Here is a 12,762-nt window from a genome sequence, read left to right on the forward strand (position 1 = left end):
GCAGAATGTCCAACACATATAGGTGCATACATGTTACCATTGTGTAATAAAATACCCTTTAAACTAGTTTTGGATGAATCAATAAACAGCCTCCAGTCTTCCTTTCTGCATTTGACACCAAACTCTTTCATCAGACTGGGAATGTCTGAGCAGTACACTAAATCACTGTCTTGTTGATAAAACTTGTAAAATTGCTGCTCTTTCTTTCTATACATGTATATGCTGGTTCCAACTGCCAATAAGTTCTTTTCTTTTGATATAGAGCCAAGCAATTCAGCTTTTTCTTTCGTTAAGCCCAGATCCCTAACCAAATCATTAAGCTCAGTCTGAGTAAACCATTTGGACTGTAGACTTTCTGTATTACAATGGAATTCTTCATCATCTGGTTCGTGTAAATCAGATTGTACATCAGAAAATACTTCTGTTGGAATAGAATTTAAATCATCTGGTGGTTCAGGAACTGGAAAATCTATACCATGCCCTACTGGTCAGATGGTGGACAGAAGGTTAGGGGAGCTTATTACCTTCTTGTTTTTTGAATGATGACCAGTAATAACACTGCAAAAGTAGTGATCATCAGAATGATTTCTTGGCTCCCTCCGTTTCATAGGAACAGCAAATCTAAAGGCTTTTTTTCTCCTTTTTGGACAATTTTCTGAGACCTTCAACACACACATAACATACCTTATGTGGCACCCAAGATTTATCCTGATCATCAAGTTTAGATCCAAAGTATGATAAATAAACCTTTTGCACAAAGTCTGTAATGTTTCTTTGGTGTTTTTAATCACAAATTCACCACAGATATAACAAAAACTGTCAGGAGAGTTTTTACAACCATGATTAGACATTGTACTGAGCACATGTACAGGAAACGGGAAGGTGAGGTTAGATTGACAGTAAAGAAAACACCATCTATTAACACAAAAATAAAATTGAACTTTTTTTGACAGCAAATTTTTTCAGCAGTGCTACCAACGTCATCTACATTCCTTACAACTCCTTTTTAAATTATTTTAACAATATAAAAGCTGTTAAATTCTTTAAAATCGCTTAGTTTAATAAATTTATCTATAAAATGTGAAGAAATGGTGGGTGATACAGTTTCTTAAGAATCATATTTGGATTTCCCAACCTAAAAGCATAAGAATAAGATATTTTCAGCAAAAAAGTTTTTCCATTTTGGTCTGTATTATTATTCTTGTAAAGTTATGACAAACCATTGCACTAAGCATTAACATAAGCAAGCTACTGTAATTATATTAGAACATTTTATATCTGTTATTGTTATTAAATCCTAGTTAATATGGTAAATGAAAAGTGGGAGTGACAGTAAATTATATTTGGGAGAAAGGTGAGAAGTAAATAAGTTTTTGGTTGTTATTGTGAATGTATGAAACATGTATAAACTGACATAATTCACTTGTTGGAAGCTTTATAAAATTGACGTACCACTAAATCAAAAGAGCACACAACAATCAAAGCATACACGCATCTGGAATACTCACAGAGATCTTATACAACAAGGGAAGGATAAAAGTTTCTGTAATGGTACTGTAAATAAGGCATTGGAGTCTAGATCTTTTGTCAGAATGTTCATATGACTTTTGTCAAATAAAAATGGAACAGTCCTTGGTTTCAGTCTCAACAGCTTTAAAGAACTATGGTATGCTAAGTCAATCACATTTTTTAACTGTTTTCCTTTTTTATTGATCTATGACATACGCTGTTTTTCATTTCACTTGACTAACATTGGAAATACGTTTCCTGACCTTCCTGCTGAAGAATTGTTTATTAGCTTTTTCTGTCAATAAACAATGAGAGTTAAAATTTCTCATCCAGTCCACATGAGGGCAGTTGAAAAACTTGTATTAATGAAAAAAAGTGACATATTTGTAGTAGAGAGGAACAACAAAAGTTCAAGAAATTTTAACATTCCCATTTCTTGGGGTAAAGTGAGAAATAAACATAAAAATTTCATCCTTAGAGAATATAGTTATCAGAATCGAGAGTAGTGCACAGTCTGTGCCCATAAACAGAACTGAGAGTAGTAGTAAGACTTTTATCATTTCTTAGATCTTTTGTGATAAGACTAAACATAATATCAATATAACTAAGATATAGACTTCATTTTGAAAGTTTATATAATTGCATCTTAATCTGAGAAGCAAACTGAATAAGGACAGAAAAAAATGTTGAGTGATATTGAAGGAAGAAAATGTCACTGAAAAAGACACCTCATGCAGTGTAGTGAGGAATAGCTGTAGTGGTAGTAGTAGTAGTGCTACCATAGTAGTAGTAGTAGTAGTAGTAGTACTACTACTACTACCACCAGTAGTAGTAGTAGCTTTACTCATCTATAGATCTCTCTTTACAAGGATATAGGATATGTTAAAGTATTTATAAGTTTAGACTAATTTAAAATAAGCTAATTCATATACACATACATTTACAGACTTCTTGTTAGAGACAATCATTAGATTTATTCCTGGTATACAATACTTTTTTTACAAATAACTTATTAAATAATGTAATGCCACACTGTTCACTTATATCTCACTATCACTCACTGCACACACTATACACACATTGTTTCATAACACTTCACTCACTACACACACACACACACACACACACACACACACACACACACACACACTCACACACACACACACGTACACTCACACACTGGTGATCTCTGGACCATGTTCTGTACTGGAACTTCCCATTTGCTATCCTGAAAAACTGAGTCAGCATCCCTCTATAATGAGTGAGATATTGAGCTCAGAAAGAGGAAGAGGTGTTAGTATTGTGCCATGCATAGCTTTGGGGGTAAGTTTTTCTAGAAAAAGAAAAAAAGATGGAAAAAACATAGTGTGAAGGTGTTATGTGGAATGTTGGATGTTTCATAATAATTATTATTATTTATTTGTATAACATCTTTTTTGCCAAACCCCTAATCTGTTTTGTCTAAGTAATCCTTCAATGTAAAAAATGTATTGCATAACAGGTGCTTATTAGCTGCCTTTTTAAATAAGTATATTTTTGCAATTTCTTTAATCTCTTTTGCTAATTTATTGTACAGTTTTATTCGTTGGTAGAAAATGCTGTTTTGAGTTTTATGTTTATTTTTTCGTGGTAAATGTAAGCTGAATCTAGCTCTTTTTCCACAGTCATGGACAGAGCTGGACTGGTAAATGTATTCACATAGAGCAGTTAAAATCCCCAGTGTTTTCAACAGATCTTTACAATGAGCTTGACTACTATTTTTGGTTATTATTCTTATGGCTTTTTTCTGAAATTTGAAAACTGTGTTCCTATTTTGTGCATTTGTTCCCCAAAAAAGAATGCCATAACTAATCACTGAGTGTACATATGAATGGGATGTACCTAAAAGACACTTTGACAAGTGAATAAACATTTTATGTACAAGGAGACTCCAGTAGTGAGCAAATGTATTTCACAAAACACCTACAAGGCATGCAGAATGGCCAGACTAAAGTTAAGAGTCTGCTGGTAAACAGATGCTAGTATGTTCTCGTACTTGCTATCATAGAATCATGCTGCATTGACTAGAGCATAAATAAATTTCAATCAAAAGCAAATACTGTGGCATATTGGTAAAGCTAACTTCATGAGAGAAACCCTATGTTAGTAATCCTCTTTAGCATGTTTTATGTATCTGAAAAGTAGTTTGTATTTACAGTGAGCTATAAACAATACATTTAAAATTTATGAATAGTTTCATAGTGATGTACCTACCTTTGTGAGCAAATGCAAAACCTCTTGATGCATTATGACAGCTGTCTGAATAATAACTCTAATTATTTACAATATTAGTGTATCACACAGTTCTACACTGAATTTAAATACAAAATTTTATTAAATCTTTCCTTAAAACAAAACAATGGAAAATTCAGGATGGAATGTAACACTGTGGCAAGTAAGTTACATTCCCTGCCAGGCTTTTGACTACCTTTTGTCATACCATGAAATGAGAAATGTCCTATCCACTATCCTTCCCACCCCTTCCACAGTAGTATTCCCCCATGCTCCCAACCCCTTGCCTCATGGCTCATATCCCTGTAATAGACCTAGATGCTAGACCTGTCCCATACATCCTCCCATTATCACCTACTAAAGTCCAGTCACAAGCATCCCCCATCCCACAAAAGACAGGACTATCTGTGAAATCAGTCATGTGATCTACAAGCTAATCTGCAACGACTGTGCTGCACTCTACATGGGAATGACAACCAACAAGCTGTCTGTCTGCATGTATGGCCACAGACAAACTGTGGCCAAGAAACAACTTGACCCCCTACTGCTGAGCACACCACCCAAAACGACATTCTTCATTTCAATGACTGCTTCACAGCCTGTGCTATCTGTATCCTTCCCACCATTAAACAGCTTTTGTGAGTTGCACAGGTGGGAACTCTCCTTGCAATATATCCTACTTTCACGTAACCTTCCTGGCCTCAGCCTTCATTAGTTGTAGCCTTAACCCATCTAGCCTCTTCTCTGTTCCCATCCAGCACCACACAGCTCTCTGTTCCAGCAATGCACACCGCCTTTTACTTCTCTCCTTTTCTGCTACTCCACCTCTCTGCCCCTCCCTCAGTCTAGCCTGCCGACTGTACCTAACTGCCCTACCCTCTCTCCACCTCGTCCCTACACACTCTCTCAGCAGCACTTTACTGTCCCCCACTCCTACCCTGCCATCCCTCCCCCTCCCCACCCCAGCCTCCACCTTATCCCCACCCAGTTGCCTCTCCCCACTATACTGTGGGTAGCAACTATCCTTTTCATAATATTGCTACTTTTCTTAAAACCAGGTAGCCTTTACCTTCTGAATATTCTTCTGTTCTTTAAATGATCTATATTTATTCCATCTTTCTCTTCTTTAACAGTACCACTGGTTTAGTCAGAGCATTACATACCACGGTACAATGGTGCACTGAGATCAATAACCTCCTGATATATGAATGGCTTCTGTCCTTCAGGAAATCCATGTTCTGTATTCAGGTTCTTCAGTTTGTCAAGTATCAATGCCAAGTCTGTTGGCCAAATATGTTTTGCAGCATCAATTCTAGAGATGCAAAAATAGTGATAAATACATCAGGAAATGAAACATCATGTTCAGTGTCATCATCAGTGAGATCCACCTGGAATGTGGAATGAGTCAAAAACATACATTATCACAGAAATGCTGCTATGGTGAACTATTTCCACAGCTTTCACTGCAAAGAATGATGGCTTTATACAGGTGTAATTGTGTTTCCAAACATGCTTCCAGTAGTACGCTGGACACTTTAAAACCTGTAAATAAGTATCTTACATTACTAGTAGAAAAGCAACCAGTATTGAATTTCTGAGCTTGTTTATTGCTATATATGCATATTGAATGAGTATGTGTGAGATTAAAAATCCAAAAAGTAGACGTTCAGTCCTTACTTGACTAGGAGTTTTCCTCTAATTGCTTCATTCTCTTCTGGCCATGCTTTGTTTGAGTGGAAAATGTGAAGCTGTTTCATGGATTCCTTCTCAAACTGCAACTGGATGGGTCAAGAATTTGTTTCTAAATAAGCCCTCCAGAACAGGTCAACACCAGTCAATGGTATTCCACCTCATGGTACCAAATACACAAAGAACTGCATGGTCATACCTCTGACCCCACATGAAAAGATCTTGGCATTTCTTTCCACACCCACTAATGGAAGACCAGGATTCAGTTTCCAGCCAGAAATATAGTATACTGGCCATAAATTGACGTCAATATTGAAAACTTTGCCAGGGTGAGCCTAAAGTGAGCAACACATCATGTGGCATTCCCACAGCTTTTACACTCTGGTCAGGGCCAGTTTGAGAACATTATTCTACACAAGTGACTTATCATTTGGCACTCCTCTCCGCCCCCCTCCTCTCTTCCACCCTTTTCCTTCACAGACATTCACTCATTTTAATTTCTGCTACTAACTGTCATATACTTCACTCAGCTCAGTGCCACAAGCAGCAGCTTGTGTTGCTTGTGGTTAAAACCAGCTCCGATTATGACCAGATCCTTATCTGATCTTGAAAGGGACTGCACCCTGACTTTGCAGGACCATTTCTCAAGCATAGATTATTGCACTTGATCATCCTCTCTTGGATGCCCCAAAATCACTAAAATCAACCCTGAAGACCATGACCCAGCCAGATCTGAAGGACAGCTATAGTTGGATACATGAATGAAGGTGGTTCACGAATTTTGAGGAATGGATGGCGATTGCATTGTTGGCGATTCCACGTGACAGTTGAGGTATGCACATGTGCATACTTTCCATTTGAAGAAAGCATGTATCCTGCAAATTACATCTCTCTCTTGGTTATGCAGAATTTATCACTTACCACCATCATCAGCGATGACAACTCACAACAAATGGAATAGAAATTCACTAAACAACTTTCTACGATACTGTTTAATGCTCACATTAACTATGACATTTACAGCAGAGTGCTCCGAACACTCACTAGCTATTGGAGAATGTGTGACATAGATTTGTAGAACAAGCCTAAACTCGTATGTTATCATTCGTGACTCCAACTATAGCAGTTCACTGGAACACTTTCATTACTGCCACACCTCTTCCCTCTTCTAGAGCAACTCAAAAAATTCTGTGTTCCTCATTGTGATGTATGTTATATGTACACTCATTACTGGGAGAGGGTGGGTAGATATTGTTTATTGGTCAAACCCTGAAGATGAAGCTGCCACTGATGGTGAATGTTATCTAGCCACTGCTAGGACCATCATGTATCATTAAGCTAGCATGTATGAGAGGTATCATGTTCAGAGACCCCCTCACCAGCACAGCAGGGCTAAGGAGATTTGCTATAAACAGCAAATCTCACATTTCCATACACAGTTTTAACAGTAACATATGATATAGATTATATGGATGAGCTACACAGGGCAATGATGAAAAGCCATTTTCATGAAATAGCTAATTTTTTTAGTGTTTATTGTGTTGAATGAATATGATAACAAAAAGGCATATCATACATTTCTTACATTTCCTACCCAATATAAAAATATTTTTATCAATTTTAATTATGTATACTTCAATTAAATGTTCCAGACAGAGAGTCTGTGTTTGATACAGAAAGCTGTTCCTTAATGTTTTGTCTCCAACATCTTTGGAGATAAAACTGCAGCAGTGAAGTTGCCATTTTCTCTCTCAAGATGTGAAGTTGAAATTTAGCTGAAATTTGTTGCATTGTTTAGTACATACAGTGGCAAGCTCTGTGCCTTTTTGTCTCTTTGCACAAGAGCCTCATAAATCTGGAAAAATTTCTATTTTTGTAATACTTCTAAGTACTAAGCTGGGATTAATAAAGCAGCCTGTGAAAGTCTAACACAAATCTGGAGAACATTTCAGGTTATTCTGTGTGAGTTTCCTTAGCTACTGGATGTGAAGTCAAAAGGACATGAGTTTGTTGGATCTGATGTTTGAAAATGATGGTTGATTTCAACTTTGAATCAAAAATTACTGTGATTGAGAAGAAGACTTTGATATAATAAAGGAGGTTGCCACTAAGTTATCAAACAACAAAAATTACCTACATTGTGTTTCTGTTGTGGCCTATATGTTGGAAAAGTTAAAGAAGTTAGACTTCTCAATGGGCCTCAAGATTCACATTTTGAACAATTACCTTCAACTTTTCCCCTAAAATGTGGATGATATTGGCAAAGAACATGGTGAACATTTTTCAACGAGACATCAAAGTGCTGGAAAGACAGTATAAGGGCTGCTGAAACAACTTATGTTGAGAAACTGCTGTTGGTCACTACACAACAACATGCAGCAGCTGTTTATTGGAGAAATGACAATATCAGATGCTCTAACCCTTTTGTGGTTGAAAGGTCATGTATGTCTCATTAACTTTGACTATTGACTTGAGTGTCAAGACATATATTACCCACCTCTGGATGGTTCTCCTGTCTTGAGATGACTGTAGCAAATGTGAGAAAAATTTGGGACAGAGAAGTCTAATATCAGAGAAGTCTGTCACTACTCAAGTTGACTAGCAGACACATAAGGCTGCTGAAACCTCGCTGTATCAAGTTCTGTATCAATTTTCATCATTTCTCACTTTCCAAAGATGTCTGAAGTAAGTAATTCTTCTTCTTCTTAAGTTATTAATCATTTTAGTACAAATACACTGGCAAGTATACTCAAAACTGTGTTACTTTGTATGTGAAATGAAATTAGTAGGACACATGTGTCCCAGCACACTTTATTTATAAAATTATTTGTAGATTTGAAATGTAAGTAGATCCTGTTCTATTACTCTTTATTAATTTGGACTGAAAATAATACAGTTATAGCTTACTGTTAATGAGCTGTCATTATTTTCCAGATAGTAAAAGACGATTAGATACTGGATCATCTTTTCTCACAGATGCCCCTGAAGACAGATAAGTTGAAGCTGATAATCTACAACAGACAATACTTTCACAACGAAATCATCTGGAAGTTGTATGCTATATGTCTGGTCAAAAAATCCAACACTAGATGGCAGTTCAGATGTTCACAAATAACACTGATAGCAGACTTAAATTTTTGATGAAGAGAACTCTGATGAAAGTGCTGAACATATAAACACTAAAGAGGTAGGAGGTTGAAATGAAAGTGATTATGATAAGGATTGGGGCGATGACACAACATGCTTTGAAGACACTTAAAAAGCCTAAGATTTCACTAATCAGACAATGAATGTGTTTATTTTGAAAAACTTTTTCAGAAACATTGTGGAGCATTTATGTTTGCAAACAAATTTATATGCTGCTCATAAGAATTGTGTCAGATGGAAAGAAGAACCATTCCTGAACTGAAGGTGTTCACAAGCATGCCAATGGTAACTGGTATCCTTCATCTATTGGCAGCTGACTGTTACTGAACTTCAGACTGAATGCTGAAGATGTGTTTAATATCAAATATCATGACACTGTCAAAATACAAGAAAATCATACAGAACCAGCACAGCAATGACAATAGTACCATTCTTGATACAAAAACTAATAAAATGTATGACAAATTTTATTGCAGCACTGAACAAAATCTGTTTGATAGCATATGGGCCATCTTGCAGTTGACGAATCAATGGTGGCATTCAAGCAATGCACATCTCTCAAACAATATATGCTCAAGAAGCCTATAAAAAAGGGCTATAAAATCTGGCATCTCACAGTTCCAATAGTGTTTTATTTCAAATGTTAAAATGTACACTACTATATTCGGCACCTTAATACAAGATTTCAAGAATTACCAGGTGTGTGAGTTATTAGTGCTGAAGCTGTGGCAACCACTTTTTGACACAGTGAGATTCATTGTTTCTTTTTTTTTTTTTTTTTTTTTACAACTTGCAAGATGATGAAAGGACTGACAAACAATGGCCTTTATAGCTTTGGGACTTTAAGAGGAAACAGGAGAGGATCATCAGAATATTACCACACAAAATAGTGTTATCAAATGTGGAGAGTTTCATTTCTCTTTATGGTATGTTGTAGTTGCTGTGAAATGGCAGGACAACAAAACAGTTTGTCTGCTTTCTACTTACAATCCAAAATATGTCAAATTTATTGCCAGAAAAATGAAAGATGGCTCTAAGACAACTGTGTCCTGTCCGGAAATAGTATGCAATTACAAAGACATGTTTGATCAGCTATGGGAAAGATACATGAGAGGCAGACAATATGTAAAATGGTTGTACACACTACTTTGTTTTGTTGTTGATTTGTCTGTTATTAACTCACATGTATTGTTTCAGGATGAAAAATGACAGATCAGTTGACCTTCTGTCTCAAATTAGGAAGACAACTGATTGATGGGTATTCACTCAGAAAAATTGAGGGGTTCAAATTTGCAAGCTTTTGGAGCCAGTGGCTCTTTCTTTTGGCAGAAGGATTAAACAGAAAGGAATAGATGTGAAGGAAAAGGACAAGTGAGGTTTAGGCCATGGGGAGAGTTCAGAAATGTCGTCCAGAACCCAAGGTCAGGGGAGACTTACCAGATGGGATGAGAAGGAAAGGCTCTTTCATTCTTATCCTATCCAGTAAGTCTCCCCTGACCTGAGATTCTGGGTGACTTTTCTGAACTCTCCCAATGTCCTAAATGTGCTGGTGTTCACCTTCTCCAGTACACTGTTTGGCACTAGGAAACATTATGTAGCAGAGCTGAACTAGGCATGCCTATGACAAGTGAAGACAAAGACACGCCCCCAGGCTACACGCTGATAACGCCCCCAGGCAGTGCGCATGTAGGTCACTGCTGCTGACTGAGCTGACTCAGTCTCTAATTATCAGTACCTCAGTATGTTGCACTAGGACTCAGTTCATATTGCACCTCATTGTGCCGCACTGTGCTCTAGTCTTCCACAGTGATAGTTGTCGCCTCACAACTTAACTAGCTCTAAGGGAACATTAGTCATTGCATATAGTTGTGATATGGACATGGACAAGATTCAAGAATTAGTACAGTGCTTAAGACTGGACATAACTGAATTAAGTACTCAATTGGTTCCTGTAACAAAGTGTATTTTAACTATGCATGCATTTTGTGTAGTACTAAGAGGAAACTGGCTACCCACCTATCATACCACTCTCTCCTCATCCAGCCAGAAACCACAAAACATTACAAGAGGACACAGCCACAAGTGGTGACAAGTCTGATAAACAAGTTTTGTTTGCTTTGCATGTGGTCTAAGTTGCTGCAAGGGGCTGTCATTACATAGATTCTATTTGCTCATTTGTTCTTGTTGTTGCCTGTTATAGGAGGAGAGCATGTTATAGGAGGAGAGCAGCAGACCTAATCTATTTCTCTTTTCAGAGGGTTTGCACATTGCTTTTCTATTTGTCTTTTTATATTTTGCTATATTTTTTAGTGTTGGAATGGCTACCCTGCCCCTTCCTCACCCTGTCCCTGTGCCTCAGCTGCAGACTGCTCCTGCTCTGGAACTAAATCAGATTTTTCAGTTTTACAATCAGCAAATCACCACATTGCTGTCTACTGTACAGCAATTACTTGCTGCACAAGTTGCATCGTCTGCCCAACCGACCAACCAACAAGTGCCACCAAAGAGCAATGCACTGTTTCAGCACTTCAATGAAAAAGAAGAGAATGGCTCAAACATCTAGCCAGTTCTAGGCCCACTGTCAATTCCATCGAATTGAAGGTACTGTGAAATCTCATTATTTTCTGTCTGTCATGGGAGTGCCTGTGTTTCACTTAGTTAAAAAACTCTTCTATATGTCGTCTCCCAATGCACTCTCCTATGATGAAGTAGTAGGTGCATTAAGACAGTATTATGAACAGCAGATTGAGGTCATGGCAGCCAGATTTCAGTTCTTTTGCCTTAAGAAAAGGCCAGAACAGATGTACCATCAATGATACACTAACTTACAGGGCCTCACTAGGACGTGTAAATTCAAGTGTGGTTGTGGCACCTCTTATAGTGGCATGATGATGTGTGATGTGATCACATACAATGTTTCTGATAGCAGAATTAGAGAACAGATTCCCAAGAACCATAAACATGGGCTACTTTGGCCCTAGAGTCATTCTTGGCCCAAAAGGAAAATAAAATGAAACATGTTCTATTGAGCAATTGGTGGCAGTATCTGAAATAGTTTTGGTTGGTTCTGCTAGGTGGTAGCATCAATCAAGCTGCCTGATAGTTCAAGTGATTCTGCAGTTTGCCACCAGGATGCACCACCACAAGTTGTGTGTTGTGTAAATATGTGGAATTTTAATCTTAAAAACTTCTTCCTGCAGAAGATGCATTTCTTCAGGAACTTCTAATGTAAGTATGTTTTCCAGAACTCTTTTTAGTTGTTTATGTCATGCTGTAGTTAGAACTCTGTGAAACACAATGTGTTTTCCCATTTTCATACATCTTTAAATCAGTTCTGGTAACCTGTAAAGTACGACCTACATTGGCCCAGCTTTTTTTTTTTTTTTTTTTTTCAGTAGTGAATATATTTATATTGCATGTGTTTGGTTTCAGCTTGTTCAAGATGCCCTACAACTACACACATCTTCCTGGGAGCTGAAAATGTGCTGACTACAGCAACAAACATCTTTAAACTTGTTTAGAAACCATCAGATCTGGTGAAATGATACAAAGGCAGGCTGCTGAACATTTCCGAATACCCCAAAGCACTATTAAAAACAAGTTGAAGAATGCATTTTCATATTTTCATGTTCCCCAGGCCACCCTAAAGTATTTCTACAAGAAGAAGAACTAGCTTTTGCTAGTCATATCGACAAAATGTGTGAATATGGTTTCCACCAGATGAACTTGAGTTGAGGTACGTTGTAAAATCCTACCTAACTAGACAAGGAAAGACTGTACAATGTTTTTGTAACAATGTTCCATGTCACGACTGGGTTAAGTCATTCTTAAAGAGACACCCTCAGTTGACAGTCAAGTTTTCGTCTAATGTCAAATGAAACTGAGGTCAGATTGACGAAAAAATAATATCAGAGTACACTGAGAATCTGAAAGAGGCAGTCATTGATGTATTGCCAGATAAAATTTATAACTATGATGAAACTTGTAAGTCAAATGACCCTGGAAAGAAAAAAGTGATTTGTAGGAGAGGCTGCAAGTACCCAGAATGGATAATGAATTCCATAAAATCTAATGTTGTTGTTGTTGTGGTCTTCAGTCCTGAGACTGGTTTGATGCAGCTCTCCATGCTACTCTATCCTGTGCAAG

The 12,762-nt window shown here is 37.3% G+C and overlaps 1 protein-coding gene across 1 annotated transcript in view; it reads right to left on the bottom strand.

Annotated features, from left to right (window-relative positions):
• LOC124743685 (alpha-amylase 2-like) overlaps positions 1–12,762 on the bottom strand; it is a 144,847-nt gene that overhangs the window by 63,655 nt on the left and 68,430 nt on the right. Inside the window, exon 6 of the mRNA XM_047248888.1 lies at positions 4,944–5,092. Within this exon, the coding sequence (XP_047104844.1) occupies positions 4,944–5,092 (149 nt within the window). The remainder of the gene's footprint in view (positions 1–4,943; positions 5,093–12,762) is intronic.

Source organism: Schistocerca piceifrons, chromosome 1, assembly GCF_021461385.2.
Source record: "Schistocerca piceifrons isolate TAMUIC-IGC-003096 chromosome 1, iqSchPice1.1, whole genome shotgun sequence".
Taxonomy (NCBI): Eukaryota; Metazoa; Arthropoda; class Insecta; order Orthoptera; family Acrididae; genus Schistocerca; species Schistocerca piceifrons.